This window comes from Loxodonta africana, chromosome 3, assembly GCF_030014295.1.
Source record: "Loxodonta africana isolate mLoxAfr1 chromosome 3, mLoxAfr1.hap2, whole genome shotgun sequence".
NCBI classification, from domain to species: domain Eukaryota; kingdom Metazoa; phylum Chordata; class Mammalia; order Proboscidea; family Elephantidae; genus Loxodonta; species Loxodonta africana.
This window is the reverse complement of record NC_087344.1, coordinates 182764729-182781585: the sequence shown is the minus strand read 5'-3', so window position 1 is coordinate 182781585 and position 16857 is coordinate 182764729. Positions and strand designations below refer to the sequence as shown.

The window sequence follows — 16857 nt, the reverse complement described above, 5'->3', positions numbered from 1 at the left end:
GGAGACTGAGAAATCACTGCTTCCCTTTTAAAAGAAAATAAAATGCACTTCACTGTATCTGGATTTTAAAGCTATGCACTTTGAACTAGAAGAAAGATTTATATTGTTTCCTTCTGGATACCTACTTGTGTGTTCTAGGTATCGTTTATCATCACCCTATGGATTGACTCTAAAGGCAGGAAAAATCATCACCCTCAAATTAGCCTCTCTAAATCATGTCCTCATTCTCTTCCAGGTTAACTGAGCTCCTGTGAAGATGTCCCACCAGCAAAACCAGCAGTGCCAGCCCCCTTCCAAGTGTACCCCCAAGTGCACCCCAAAGTGCCCCCCCCAATGCCCAGCTCTATACCCAGCCTCTTCCTGCTGTGGCAGCTCTGGGGGAAGCTGTGGATCTGGGGGTGGCAGCTGCTGTCTGAGCCACCACCGGCCCGGCCTCTTCCACCGTTGCTGGCACCAGAGTCCTGACTGCTGTGAGTGTGACCCCTCTGGCGGCTCTGGCTGCTGTTCTGGCTCAGGCTGCTGCTGCTGCTGTGGGGCCATGAGGACCACAGAAAAGAAGATGAACGCCGAGCACAAAGCCTGCTCCAATTTTTTGCTTCTCCTCCTCCCACTCCCTCTCTTCCCCACCCTAGGACTAAGTTGTTTTAAGCTAACTCAGGGATTCCTGCACATAGAATTTTCTGCTTCTCTTCTATTACCTTTGCAAAAATAAAGGTTCTGTTTCCTACTCAGAAGATGTCCTGGTTACTCTCTCAGCCCTCCCTACCCCAGGAAGCCCTTCTTTAGGGACCCTGGGGCAAGGGCAGGGCTTGACTGAGGGGTGGGTAACTGGGCAGTCTCCCAGGGTGTCATTTTATAAGATAGGAGAAAGCATCGCTGGATATGTAATGAAACTGAAGAACATGTGCTAACCACAGCTTAGATTGAGGAGAGAGCATATGTTTTTGGAAGACATGGGGAAGTAGGTAGAAGTGAGAAAGTGCTGTTGTTCTATCACCATATATAGTCACTAAATTGCCTCTAAGCGGGGTAAACAAACAAAACCAAACCTGTTGTCCTCAATTCTGACTCACGGCAACTCCAAGTGTTACAAAATAGAACTGCTCCTTAGGTTTTCTTGGCTGTAATCTTAACGGAAGCAGATCACCAGGACCCTCCTCATGGTACTGCTGGGTAGGTTTGAACTGCCAACCTTTAGATTATTATTTGACCACAAGCTGCTCGCGCCACCTAGGGACTTTTCTAAGTAGGGTAAATCTAGCTAACTGCATAATTTTATTTTGTCAAGTTGTGACATACCCTTTTTCTTAAACCTTCCCCTAACGCAAACTCATTTTATCTTCTAAATCTGTATTGAACAAATATTTACATGGTACCAGGAGTAAATGAATCAAATAATGAGTTAGTCCAGATGTCTACATGTCCATCCTGGCATATCACCTGGTGGCTAAGAGCATAGACTCTGGGGTCAAACTTCCTGGTTTGAATCCCAGCCCTGTCACTTACTAGCTATGTGAAATTCTTTGAGCCTCAGTTTCCTCATCTGCAATACGGGAATAATAATAGTATCTGCATCAAAGGGTTACTGTCAGTTAGAAAGGTTAGTATACGTAATGTGCTAAGAGCAGTACCTGCCTCAAAACAAAGCCTGTATAAGAGGTGGTTGTTGTTGCTGCTGTTTTGATGATAAAAGTAAGTCTGGGGGGCGGAGCCAAGATGGCGGACTAGGCAGACGCTACCTCGGATCCCTCTTACAACAAGGACACGGATAAACAAGTGAATCGATCGCATACATAACAATCTACGAACCCTGAACAACAAACACAGATTTAGAGACGGAGAACGAACTAATACGGGGAAGCAGCGATTGTTTCCAGAGCCTGGAGCCAGCGCACCAGTCAGGTACGGCACAAACACAGAGACCTGCTCCACCCCCCTGAACTAACCCTGGGAGGGGAACCAGCCGGTTCCACGGGCGGCGTGGGACGCAGCCGGTACGAGAAGTCCCCGGGAAGCAGTGACTGATCTTGGAGCAGAAAGAGCAGCATCCGAGCCGGGGAACCGTCCCGCAGGGATTTGGACTGGACGCAGCAGATTTTCTGGAAAAACTAGTTTCCCAGAGATGGCTCGGAGACAACAATCCATATCAAACCACTTAAAGAACCAGACCATGACAGCTTCTCCAACCCCCCAAACAAAAGAATCAAAACCTTTCCCAAATGAAGATACAATCTTGGAATTATCAGATACAGAATATAAAAAACTAATGTACAGAATGCTTAATGATATCACAAATGAAATTAGGATAACTGCAGAAAAAGCCAAGGAACACACTGATAAAACTGTTGAAGAACTCAAAAAGATTATTCAAGAACATACTGGAAAAATTAATAAGTTGCAAGAATCCATAGAGAGACAACATGTAGAAATCCAAAAGATTAACAATAAAATAACAGAATTAGACAACGCACTAGGAAGTCAGAGGAGCAGACTCGAGCAATTAGAATGCAGACTGGGACATCTGGAGGACCAGGGAATCAACACCAACATAGCCGAAAAAAAATCAGATAAAAGAATTTAAAAAAATGAAGAAACCCTAAGAATTATGTGGGACTCTATCGAGAAGGATAACCTGCGGGTGATTGGAGTCCCAGAACAGGGAGGGGGGACAGAAAACACAGAGAAAATAGTTGAAGAACTCCTGACAGAAAACTTCCCTGACATCATGAAAGACGAAAGGATAGCTATCCAAGATGCTCATCGAATCCCATTTAAGATTGATACAAAAAGAAAAACACCAAGACATATTATCATCAAACTCACCAAAACCAAAGATAAACAGAAAATTTTAAAAGCAGCCAGGGAGAAAAGAAAGGTTTCCTTCAAGGGAGAATCAATAAGAATATGTTCTGACTACTCAGCAGAAACCATGCGGGCAAGAAGGGAATGGGACGACATATACAGAACACTGAAGGAGAAAAACTGCCAGCCAAGGATCATATATCCAGCAAAACTCTCTCTGAAATATGAAGGTGAAATTAAGATATTTACAGACAAACACAAGTTTAGAGAATTTGCAAAAACCAAACCAAAGCTACAAGAAATACTAAAGGATATTGTTTGGTCAGAGAACCAATAATATCAGATATCAGCACAACACAAGGTCACAAAACAGAACGTCCTGATATCAACTCAAATAGGGAAATCACAAAAACAAACAAATTAAGATTAATTAAAAAAAAAAAATACACATAACAGGAAATCATGGAAGTCAATAGGTAAAAGATCACAATAATCAAAAAGAGGGACTAAATACAGGAGGCATTGAACTGCCATATGGAGAGTGATACAAGGCGATATAGAACAATACAAGTTAGGTTTTTACGTAGAAAAATAGGGGTAAATAATAAGGTAACCACAAAAAGGTATAACAACTCTATAACTCAAGATAAAAACCAAGAAAAATGTAACGACTCAACTAACATAACGTCAAGCACTATGAAAATGAGGATCTCACAATTTACTAAGAAAAACGCCTCAGCACAAAAAAGTATGTGGAAAAATGAAATTGTCAAAAACACACATAAAAAGGCATCAAAATGACAGCACTAAAAACTTATTTATCTATAATTACCCTGAATGTAAATGGACTAAATGCACCAATAAAGAGACAGAGAGTCACAGACTGGATAAAGAAACACGATCCATCTATATGCTGCCTACAAGAGACACACCTTAGACTTAGAGACACAAACAAACTAAAACTCAAAGGATGGAAAAAAGTATATCAAGCAAACAATAAGCAAAAAAGAAGAGGAGTAGCAATATTAATTTCTGACAAAATAGACTTTAGACTTAAATCCACCACAAAGGATAAAGAAGGACACTATATAATGATAAAAGGGACAATTGATCAGGAAGACATAACCATATTAAATATTTATGCACCCAATGACAGGGCTGCAAGATACATAAATCAAATTTTAACAGAATTGAAAAGCGAGATAGATACCTCCACAATTATAGTAGGAGACTTCAACACACCACTTTCGGAGAAGGACAGGACATCCAGTAAGAAGCTCAACAGAGACATGGAAGATCTAATTACAACAATCAACCAACTTGACCTCATTGACTTATACAGAACTCTCCACCCAACTGCTGCAAATTATACTTTTTTTCTAGCGCACATGGAATATTCTCTAGAATAGACCACATATTAGGTCATAAAACAAACCTTTGCAGAGTCCAAAACATCGAAATATTACAAAGCATCTTCTCAGACCACAAGGCAATAAAACTAGAGATCAATAACAGAAAAACTAGGGAAAAGAAATCAAATACTTGGAAAATGAACAATACCCTCCTGAAAAAAGACTGGGTTATAGAAGACATCAAGGAGGGAATAAGGAAATTCATAGAAAGCAACGAGAATGAAAATACTTCCTATCAAAACCTCTGGGACACAGCAAAAGCAGTGCTCAGAGGCCAATTTATATCAATAAATGCACACATACAAAAAGAAGAAAGAGCCAAAATCAGAGAACTGTCCCTACAACTTGAACAAATAGAAAGTGAGCAACAAAAGAATCCATCAGGCACCAGAAGAAAACAAATAATAAAAATTAGAGCTGAACTAAATGAATTAGAGAACAGAAAAACAATCGAAAGAATTAACAAAGCCAAAAGCTGGTTCTTTGAAAAAATTAACAAAATTGATAAACCATTGGCTAGACTGACTAAAGAAATACAGGAAAGGAAACAAATAACCCGAATAAGAAATGAGAAGGACCACATCACAACAGAACCAAATGAAATTAAAAGAATCATTTCAGATTATTATGAAAAATTGTACTCTAACAAATTTGCAAACCTAGAAGAAATGGATGAATTCCTGGAAAAACACTACCTACCTAAACTAACACATTCAGAAGTAGAACAACTAAATAGACCCATAACAAAAAAAGAGATTGAAACGGTAATCAAAAAACTCCCAACAAAAAAAAGCCCTGGCCCAGACGGCTTCACTGCAGAGTTCTACCAAACTTTCAGAGAAGAGTTAACACCACTACTACTAAAGGTATTCCAAAGCATAGAAAATGAAGGAATACTACCCAACTCATTCTATGAAGCCACCATCTCCCTGATACCAAAACCAGGTAAAGACATTACAAAAAAAGAAAATTATAGACCTATATCCCTCATGAACATTGATGCAAAAATCCTCAACAAAATTCTAGCCAATAGAATCCAACAACACATCAAAAAAATAATTCACCCTGATCAAGTGGGATTTATACCAGGTATGCAAGGCTGGTTTAATATCAGAAAAACCATTAATGTAATCCATCACATAAATAAAACAAAAGACAAAAACCACATGATCTTATCAATTGATGCAGAAAAGGCATTTGACAAAGTCCAACACCCATTCATGATAAAAACTCTCAGCAAAATAGGAATTGAAGGAAAATTCCTCAACATAATAAAGGGCATCTATGCAAAGCCAACAGCCAATATCACTCTAAATGGAGAGAACCTGAAAGCATTTCCCTTGAGAACGGGAACCAGACAAGGATGCCCTTTATCACCGCTCTTATTCAACATCGTGTTGGAAGTCTTAGCCAGGGCAATTAGGCTAGACAAAGAAATAAAAGGTATCCGGATTGGCAAGGAAGAAGTAAAGTTATCACTATTTGCAGATGACATGATTATATACACAGAAAACCCTAAGGAATCCTCCAGAAAACTACTGAAACTAGTAGAAGAGTTTGGCAGAGTCTCAGGTTATAAAATAAACATACAAAAATCACTTGGATTCCTCTACATCAACAAAAAGAACACCGAAGAGGAAATAACCAAATCAATACCATTCACAGTAGCCCCCAAGAAGATAAGATACTTAGGAATAAATCTTACCAAGGATGTAAAAGACCTATACAAAGAAAACTACAAAGCTCTACTACAAGAAATTCAAAAGGACATACTTAAGTGGAAAAACATACCTTGCTCATGGATAGGAAGACTTAACATAGTAAAAATGTCTATTCTACCAAAAGCCATCTATACATTTAACGAACTTCCGGTCCAAATTCCAATGTCATATTTTAAGGGGATAGAGAAACAAATCACCAATTTCATATGGAAGGGAAAGAAGCCCCGGATAAGCAAAGCACTACTGAAAAAGAAGAAAGTGGGAGGCCTCACCTTACCTGACTTCGGAACCTATTATACAGCCACAGTAGTCAAAACAGCCTGGTATTGGTACAACAACAGACACATAGACCAATGGAACAGAATTGAGAACCCAGACATAGATCCATCCACGTATGAGCAGCTGATATTTGACAAAGGACCAGTGTCAATTAATTGGGGAAAAGATAGCCTTTTTAACAAATGGTGCTGGCATAACTGGATATCCATTTGCAAAAAAATGAAACAGGACCCATACCTCACACCATGCACAAAAACTAACTCCAAGTGGATCAAGGACCTAAACATAAAGACTAAAACGATAAAGATTATGGAAGAAAAAATTGGGACAACCCTAGGAGCCCTAGTACAAGGTATAAACAGAATACAAAACATTACCAAAAGTGATGAAGAGAAACCCGATAACTGGGAGCTCCTAAAAATCAAACACCTATGCTCATCTAAAGACTTCTCCAAAAGAGTAAAAAGACCACCTACAGACTGGGAAAGAATTTTCAGCTATGACATCTCCGACCAGCGCCTGATCTCTAAAATCTACATGATTCTGTCAAAACTCAACCACAAAAAGACAAACAACCCAGTCAAGAAGTGGGCAAAGGATATGAACACACATTTCACTAAAGAAGATATTCAGGCAGCCAAGAGATACATGAGAAAATGCTCTCGATCATTAGCCATTAGAGAAATGCAAATTAAAACTACGATGAGATTCCATCTCACACCAGCAAGGCTGGCATTAATCCAAAAAACACAAAATAATAAATGTTGGAGAGGCTGAGGAGAGATTGGAACTCTCATACACTGCTGGTGGGAATGTAAAACGGTACAACCACTTTGGAAATCTATCTGGCGTTATCTTAAACAGTTAAAAATAGAACTACCATACAACCCAGAAATCCCACTCCTAGGAATATACCCTAGAGATACAAGAGCCTTCATACAAACAGATATATGCACACCCATGTTTATTGCAGCTCTGTTTACAATAGCAAAAAGTTGGAAGCAACCAAGGTGTCCATCAACAGATGAATGGATAAATAAATTGTGGTATATTCACACAATGGAATACTACGCATCGATAAAGAACAGTGATGAATCTCTGAAACATTTCATAACATGGAGGAACCTGGAAGGTATTATGCTGAGCGAAATTAGTCAGAGGCAAAAGGACAAATATTGTATAAGACCACTATTATAAGATCTTGAGAAATAGTAAACCTGAGAAGAACACATACTTTTGTGGTTACGAGGCGGGGAGGGAGGGAGGGTGGGAGAGGGTTTTTTATTGATTAATCAGTAGATAAGAACTGCTTTAGGTGAAGGGAAAGACAACACTCAATACATGGAAGGTCAGCTCAATTGGACTGGACCAAAAGCAAAGAAGTTTCCGGGATAAAATGAATGCTTCAAAGGTCAGCAGAGCAAGCGCGGGGGTCTGGGGAACATGGTTTGCGGGGACTTCTAAGTCAATTGGCAAAATAATTCTATTATGAAATCATTCTGCATCCCACTTTGAAATGTGGCCTCTGGGGTCTTAAATGCTAACAAGCGGCCATCTAAGATGCAGCAATTGGTCTCAACCCACCTGGAGCAAAGGAAAATGAAGAACACCAAGGCCACACGACAACTAAGAGCCCAAGAGACAGAAAGGGCCACATGAACCAGAGACCTACATCATCCTGAGACCAGAAGAACTAGTTGGTGCCCGGCCACAATCGATGACTGCCCTGACAGGGAGCACAGCAGAGGACCCCTGAGGGAGCAGGAGATCAGTGGGATACAGACCCCAAATTCTCATAAAAAGACCAAACTTAATGGTCTGACTGAGACTGGAGGAATCCCGGCGGCCATGCTCCCCAGACCTTCTGTTGACACAGGACAGGAACCATCCCCGAAGACAACTCATCAGAAATGAAAGGGACTGGTTAGCGGGTGGGAGAGAGAGGCTGATGAAGAGCGAGCTAATCATATCAGGTGGACACTTGAGATTGTGTTGGCAACTCTTGTCTGGAGAGGGGATGGGAGGATAGAGAGAGAGGGAAGCAGGCAAAATTGTCAAGAAAGGAGAGACTGAAAGGGCTGACTCAAGAGGGGGAGAGCAAGTGGGAGTAGGGAGTGAGATGTATGTAAACTTATATGTGACAGACTGATTGGATTTGTAAACGTTCACTTGAAGCTTAATAAAAGTTATTAAAAAAATAAAAAAAAAGTAAGTCTGGGTTCCCAAAGGGGCTGGAACAGCAGGCTGGGCTGATATCCTGCTTCCATTTGGGCTCACCCAGCAAACAGGCCTCCAGTAGGAGCAATAGCTAATGACCACCCTTGTTTTCCTCACTGCTTCCTGGGGTCAAGCATAGGTGAGTGGTGAGAACAAATTGTTAGAACACCTACAACCCCAAGACCCAACCCTGAGTCTCTCCTTAGGTCACGTCTCCTTTCATTCCTTGCCTTCCCCAGTTCAGTCATCCAGACACCTCAGGAGGGCTCATCACTCAGGAGAATGTGGGAAAAAGGAGGCTCAAGTATCAACACAAAGACAAAGACATATGCCCTCCAGCCATCTGTGGATCCTGAAAATGAAAGTGCTGGCTGAATGGAGTTTTCAACATCTCATCTGGCAGGAGCTCAGAGCTCGCCAAGGAGAGGGGGCACTGGTGAACAGCAGGCTTCAGTTGGAACCCCAAGGACTAATACTAGAAGTAAGGGTAAACCAGAAATATACGTACTAGCCCTCACAAGACTGAACCTTTGTATCAGCGACCTTGATAAATACATATTTTGATTTTAATATGTGGATTATTTTCAATCTTTTATGGACATTGTGGTGTTGCCTGTGAATAATGACTTTTTAAATTTATTATTATTTTTTCCCTTGTTGCATCCGCTTATGGCTATGATTTCCAATATAATGTCAAAAATGAGTTCTTGATCTCAGAAAGATTACAACATTTGTAGTTACTGTTTATTAGGTTAAGGAACTTTACTTCTTATAATAACCAGAGTTTATTTTTTTATAATGAGTGACTGTTGATTCCTATCAAATTCATTTCCTGAGTTCTCTTTTATTTTACAAATGTACTGAATTACACTGTTTGATTTTCAAATGTAAAACCAACCTATCATTCCAAAAACAAACCTAATTTGGTCATAGTGTATTACCTTTTTTTTTTTTTAATATGTTGCTGGATTAAATATGCTAATTGTCTTAGCCATCTAGTGCTGCTGTAACACAAATACCACAAGAGGATGGCCTTAAGAAAGAGAAGTTTATTTTCTCACAGTAAAGTAGGCTAAAAGTCCAAATTCAGGGTGTCAGCTCCAAGAGAATGTTTTCCCTCTCTGTCAGCCTTCTCATCAATCTTCCCCCAGACTAGGAGCTTCTCTGCGCAGGGACCCTGAGACCAAAGGACGTGCTCTGCTCCTGGCACTGCTTTCTTGGTGGTATGATGTCCCCTTGTCTCTCTGCTTGCTTCTCTCTTTTATATCTCAAGAGATTGCCTCAAGACACAATCCAATCTTGAAGGCTGAGTCCTGACTCACTAACACAACTGCTGCCCATTCTCCCTCATTAACATCATAGAAGTAGGATTTCCAACGTAAAGGAAAACCACACAATACCAGGAATCATGGCCCAGCCCAATAGATCCATACACACATTTTTGGGGGGACATAATTCAATCCACGACACTAATGTTTTTAGAGTTTTTAAGATTTTTGCCTCTATGTTTATGCAAAACATTGACTTGAAATTTTCTTTTCCTTGATTTTTTTTTTTTTTTTGATATTAGTATAAAAATTATGCTGGCCTCATACAAGCTGCTGAAAGTCTTTTATCTAGAAAACTGTATGTAAGGATGGTATTATTTCTCCCTTAAATGTTTGACAAAATTCGTAGGTATCCAGAGATTTTCTTCGAAGAAAGAATTTTAATGTCACAGGGAATATTTCTTTAACATATATAAGGCTATTCCTATTTTCCATTTATTATCTACATATTATATTTATGCATATATTATTTATATATTATTGCTATGAGTCAGAACCAACTCAATGACACCTAACATTTATTATTGTGCCTATTTGGGAAAGTTATGTTTTTTTCCTAGAAATTTGTCCTCTTCATCAAAATTTTCAAATGCATTGAAATAAAAAATCGTGGTGCCTGCTTATCAACGGTCTAAGGTTTATAAAATCTACATAGTGATGTCCCGTTTTTATTCCTGATTTCAGAAATTTTGCATTTCTTGTTGTTTTTCATGGTCAGCCTTTCTAGAAGTCTATTGATTTTATTTGTCTTTTCAAGAAATCACCTATTGGTCTTATTGATTTTGTCTATTTTATGTTTACTCTTAACTGTTATTTTCTTCATTTCCCTTCATTTCACTATATTTGGGTTCAATTTAGTTCTTTTTTCTAATGTCTTGACATAAGTACTTAAAACATTGATTTATTTCTTATGGCATTGCCTTTCTTCTTCGATTGATTTGTTTTTTTACTTACAACATTGTCTTTTTTTAATACCCACATTTAGGTCTCTAAATTACCTTCTAAGGAAAGCTTCAGCTGTAGTCCACAAAGTGTTATTTGTCTTATTTTTTATTATCATTTAACCCAAAAAATCATCTAATTTGTATTGTGATTTCTTCTTTGGCTCCATTTATCTTTCTATGTGTTATCAATATCCAGTTTAATTTCAGTGTGGTTAAAAAAAAACTCCTGAATAAATCTAATACTTTATAATTTTGAGACTTCTTTTATGATTCAGAATATGATCAGTTACAGTAAATGCTCCAAGTACATTTGAGAAAGAGCATAAGTCCTGTCGTTGTTGGATGTAGTGTCAATATAATGACAAAAGGATCAACTTTGTTAATTATGTTTTTTCAAACTTTCTACATTGTCACTGATTTTTTTGCATGATTTTTCCATCAATAACCGAGATATGACATTTCCACACAGCCCAGTATCTTTGTGGATTTTTCTAGTTTTCCATTTAGTACTGCAAATAATTATTACTAGATATGTTCAACATCTCTTTATATTTACTACATAGTAATCTGTTCTTTGCTTTTCCGTTATTCTTTCCTGCATCTCTAAGCGAACACTTGGGGTTATTTTACTTCTGGTCAAAGAACCCTTTTAATTATTTCCATCGTGTAGTCTTCTGCTAATGAATTCTCTCCATTTTTTTTTTGTAGTTATGAAAATGACTTTATTTTTTCAATGGTATTTCAGTGCATATAAGTGGTAATTTAACTGCATTCATGACCCCAATTCTTCACCCTTCCTTATATCCGTGCCTTTTGCCATGTGACTTCACAGCTTCTCCTCTCAAAAAGTAGAATACACTTCCAGAATTCTTGATTTTCTGTGCATCCTTATGATTTCCTTCCACCCAATGGGATGTTACAAACAAACAAACCCATTGCCATCAGGTCAATTCCAATTCATACCAAACCTATAGGACAGAGTAGAACTGCCCCATAGGATTTCCAAGGAGCACCTGGTGGATTCCAACTGCTGACCTTTTGGTTAGCAGCTGTAACTCTTAATCTCTGTGCCACCAGAGCTCCAATGGGATGTTAGCAAATGTGATATAAGCAGAGGCTTGAAAAAATTGCTTGCATATTTATGCTTGCACTCTTGCCTTTGCCATTACCATGAAAACATTCCTGAGTTCATATTTTAAAGAATAAGAGACTCATGAACCAAAGCCAAGTCGTCGCAGCCATCCCAGTTAAGCCCATCCTAGGTCAGCCAATAGCGAGCTAACCCACAGACATGTGAGCAAGACTAGCCCACATCAGCAGGGCTGCCTGGCTGCTTGACCAATCCAGACATGTAGCCAATATGCTATTGAGGTTTATGGTTGTTTATTACACAGCTTTATTTTGACAATAGATAACTGAACAATAAAATTATAAATAGTGAATTATTTTCTTTTAGCACATTGAAGATATCATTAATATTGTTACCTGACTTCTGCTGAGACGTCAGCTATCAGTCTAATTTTTGCCTTTAAAGCTCTTTTCCTGTAGCTGTTTTCAGTCACTTTTTGAGTTGGTCTATTTCTGGTGGCTCTTGAGCTGGAATGACTGGATGGCAACAGGCTTTTAATTTTTTTTTAATTTTTAATTCCTAGTTTGTAGCCCTTCTGGTTCCAACCAAAGCCTGGGATACTTACCAGGGCCCCTCCTCCTTGATAGCCCTTAGTTCCAACTTTTGCCCCCCCAACCCCATGAATTTGCTGAAATATCTTCTCAGATTCTCAAACTCTTAGCTATAGCTATTCAGAACTGGCAAATGTACTTAGCGAAAAAGCTGTTGTTAAATGCTAAGCGCATTGCTCTTGGCTTCTCTTCTCTCTTAGGATTTGGCCCCACAAATTTCCACAGACTTGGTAGCTTGATGATACGTTCAGACATATAGTTTACTTTATCTTGTCTATCTCTTGAGGTTATACTCAGCGGGAATTTTGGTTAGAAATAACCTGGTTCTCAAAGCCCAGATCTGCCTTGCTCCAGTACTTAAAGACATGTGATAATTTTCTTTGAATACCTTTAGAAATAAATTTAAAACTCTCAGGATCTGGATGTGTTATTTGTTTATTTTGTTTAATTTTTTTTTAGTTTGGAAATTTATGTCGTCAGTCACCTTCAGAGTAAAAGAATAATAGTCTGATATAATTTCAGTGACTAGTCTCGAGCAGTTCTTCAATTCTAGTGTATGATATTCTTATGTAGCGACCACAATGCACTAAAAATCAGAGAAGCATCTCCCAAAATTCTTAGACTGAATGAGCCCAAGGAGTCTCACAAAGTTTCACTGAAGAACCTCCCCAATCAAAAGATAATATATGACTTCCTGCCAACTCTGATGAGGTATCTAAGCCATATTTAATTTGACTTAGGAGAAATATAAATACAAGACATTTCTCACTCCCAGATGTTTTAGAGCAAATGCACATATGAATTTCAGATATCTTATCTCCAACTAACATTGAGTGAGTAATTTATAAGTAAATTTATGAGTGTAAATAAGTTTCTAAGTGACAGTTTTATCATAATTTATATTGATTCCAACCCACTGCTCTCGAGTTAATTCTGACTCATGGTGACACTATGTGTAGAACTACCCACATAGGGTTTCCAAGGCTGTAATCTTTACAGAAGCAGATCACCATACCTTTCTCCACAGAGCAGCTGATGGGTCCGAACCAATAACCTTTCAGTTAACAGCCAAGCGCTTTAACCACTGTGCTACCAGGGCTCCTATAATGACTCCAAACCGCGATAATTTCAGAAGTACTCAATTTATCTTATACATTACAGATTATTTTCATTACTTTTCCCTAATTGGCAATCCCTTCTGTAATAAGTGGTCTCTTCAAAAAAAAAAAAAAAAATTTTTTTTTTTCATAGCTATGTTTCTGTTGCCAGGGAAAAAAAAAAGTCACTAAGGAGGGAGGTACCACTGATTCTGGCTTTGCTGTATATCTCTGGGATTGAATAACCCTGAGAGAGAGCAAGATTTGTCTAAATTATGTAAATTCATGTTCACTTATACATATTGGCTATGGAAGCCCAGGGGCCACAGACATTTCCTGGAATCTCAGTTCAAATGGGAGATTTAGTTTGGGAAGACTCTTCATTGATGTTTGAGTGTTCTGAATAATCATGTGTGAACAATAACCATGTGTGAATAATCAGGCAGCACTTCTTCAGAGGCTGTGAACCAAACATATATTTGGAATCCATCTCACCCCCTTGTTGATTATATCATTATTGAGTACTTAAATGCAGGGCTCTGGCCTACATGCTTTGCATATATTACCTCATTAATTTCCATAAAGGAGACCTGATGGCTCTGTGGTTAGGTGTTCAGCTGATAACAAAAAGGTTGGCAGTTTGAATCCACCAGGTGCTCCTTGGAAACCCTATGGGACAGTTCTACTCTGTCTTATAGGGTCACTATGAGTCAGAATCACTCAATGGCAATGGGTTTGGTTTTTGGTAATTTCCATAAAATGAATTTAATCCATGTTTTACTGATGAAGAAATTAAAGCACAGAGAAGTTACACAATTTAAAAAAAGAAAATTTACAGAAAGGAATAGAGACCTCTCTGTATTTGCTCCAGATTCTGTGTAGCTCACTTCTACATTCTCAACTCTGACTCCCCCTCCCCACTGCCCCCATTCTTTTATCTGCAGTCACCTCAACCAACACTCACATCAGCATCAGGGCCCTGAGGGCCTGCCATGTTTTGGGATCTCAGGAGAGTTTTATTCCATTCCATGGATGTTGTCGTATGGTTAAGAAAACATTTAGAGGTTGCTCAGTTGAATTAAGACAATCCTTTCTCTAAAACTTGTTTTCTCATCAGGGGATACACCGTGGGAATTCCTACCCCTAGCCAAAACCCTTGGCTTCTGAGACTCTCCTTCTCCTGATCCCCAATTTTTCACTGATTTTCTGTTCCCCGACATGGTCACTGTCCTATCAGAGCTTTGAGTTCAATTCAGCAAAGACTGATTAAACACTTTCCATGTGGTCATTTCTTAGTCCATTATTACTTAGGAATTCAAAGGTGATAACACACAATCCCTGCCCACGCACCACCCCCCCTCCCCGGCTCATAATTCAGTGGACTTTCTGAAAACTATCTTAAAAATGCAAGAAAAAGGGGGGGAAAATGAGTGCATGTAATAAGGTGAGGTTTGAGGACTAAACAGCTCTGAGTCATTGCTTCCCAGTGAGATTGTTGGGACACTGAATCATCAAGAGATGGCCTTGGTGATGTCATCCAAGGTTCCCTCATTCTGATTGACGGAGGCAGTTGAAACTGAGTGGCAGGAGGGGCGGTGTGTGTGTGTGTGTGCATATGTAGTGAATGTGCATGGATGTGTGTGCTCAGAGCAGGAGGATGCAAAATTTCTAGGATATAGCTGTCTTGGTTATCTAGCGCTGCTATAACAGAAATGCCACAAGCGGATGGCTTTAACAAGGAGAAATTTACTCTCTCACAGCCCAGTAGGCGAGAAGTCCAAATTCAGGGTGCCAGCTCCAGGGGAAGCTTTCTCTCTCTGTCAGCTCTGGAGAAAACTCCTTGTCATCAGTCTTCCACTGGTCTGGAAACATCTCAGAGCAGGAGCCTCAGGTCCAAAGGACGTGCTCTGCTCCCAGCACTGCTTTCTTGGTGGTAAGAGGTCCCCATGTCTCTCTGCTTGCTTCTCTCTTTTGTATCTCAGAAGAGATTGGCTTAAGACACTATCTAATCTTGTAGATCATCAATATAATTGCCAATAATCCATCTCATTACATCATAGTGACAGTATTTACAACGCATAGGGAAATCACATCAGATGACAAAATGGTGGACAATCATATACTACTGGGAATCACGGCCCAGCCAAATTGATACACACACTTTGGGGGGACATAATTCAACCCATGACAATAGCCATGCATAGTGTCCAAGGATACTCCCAGTTGTACCATAGACTAGGAACTGCTGGGAACACTGTGCTGTTGGTAAGGTGGTCACTGTTTCTGTGGATTTTGACATCAGTGGTTTGGAGTTTTAGATATTGGTGTGCCCCCCTACCACTCCCAGCTGATTGGAGCCCCTGTTAGGACAGAAAACATCATGTGTTTTATTCACCAGTTCTGTTATATAACAGACCAAATTGCCTCTTCATGTGGGAGGTGATGTAAGGAAGGAAGGATAGCAGGAAGGAAGGAAGAGGATAATCAGAGTGCATTTCAGAAGTTTCCCTCCAGGTCCTTCTTGACTAGAAGTTCACAGGACCCTACACTCATCTCTCCACACATTCTGGAGCTATAGCTACTCAGGGTCCTGTTGTAATCTCAAACTCAAAATTCTCTAGAAAGAGCTCTCCACCTGACTTCCTGATTTTGTCCATGACAACACCATTCTCCTAGTCGTTAGGCTGGACACCAATGGCATCATTCATAGTTAACCCACATTCTCCAGCTTGCACAGACAATGAGTCCCTAAGGCTTGCATAAAAATGCTTCCTGAAAAGTTTCTCTCTTAGCCCATTCAGTTCTCTCAGTCCCACTGCCACCAACTTATCTCCCTTTCCATTGCCCTCTTTCAAATTGTTTAAAAGACAGGGTGTGATCAGATATTTCCTAAGAAGGGGCAAGCACGCTGAGACTTGGAGCCTCAAAATCCCTAACCCAGTGACTGGTTTCTTGAAAATCCCTAGATTACTCAGTGGGAACCCAACCTGAGGAAAGAGTGTGGCTTGATGAAGCTTCTTCAGATCCATAGGCAATAGAAAGGCCACCTGGGATCTTCCATGGGGCCACCCTGGGAAGGATGGAAGAAGAGGCAGGAAAATGCCAGAAATGTTCCTCACCTGCCCTGCTTGTTTGAGGCTCCACCTGCTCCTCCAAGAACCATGACTCACCACAGAGCCCAAATCTTTCCCAGGAAAGGTGCCCTTGTCATGAGCACCTCTTCCTTTCTGACTCCAAGGGAGGAGTTCTTGTCTTAAAACCAGGGAAGCATCTCTGTGTCAGGACTCACAGGCCTCAGAAGAAGAGGTGGGAATGAAGGAACAAGGAAAAGAGGAAAGAAACTGAAAAACAGAGAATGACCCAGCCCTGAGGTCCAG

General features: G+C 39.7%; 1 protein-coding gene across 1 annotated transcript; it reads left to right on the top strand.

Annotated features, from left to right (window-relative positions):
* Positions 1-235: 235 nt before the first annotated feature.
* Positions 236-712, top strand: LOC111750529 (late cornified envelope protein 2A-like). The gene has a single exon (XM_023547548.2). The coding sequence runs from the start codon at positions 257-259 to the stop codon at positions 710-712; it is 456 nt and encodes a 151-aa protein (XP_023403316.2). The 5' UTR covers positions 236-256.
* The last annotated feature ends 16145 nt before the right edge of the window (positions 713-16857 follow it).

Excerpts from the sequence above, each read along its gene's own strand:
- LOC111750529 (XM_023547548.2), top strand. The coding sequence starts at position 257 with ATGTCCCACCAGCAAAACCAGCAGTGCCAGCCCCCTTCCAAGTGTACC.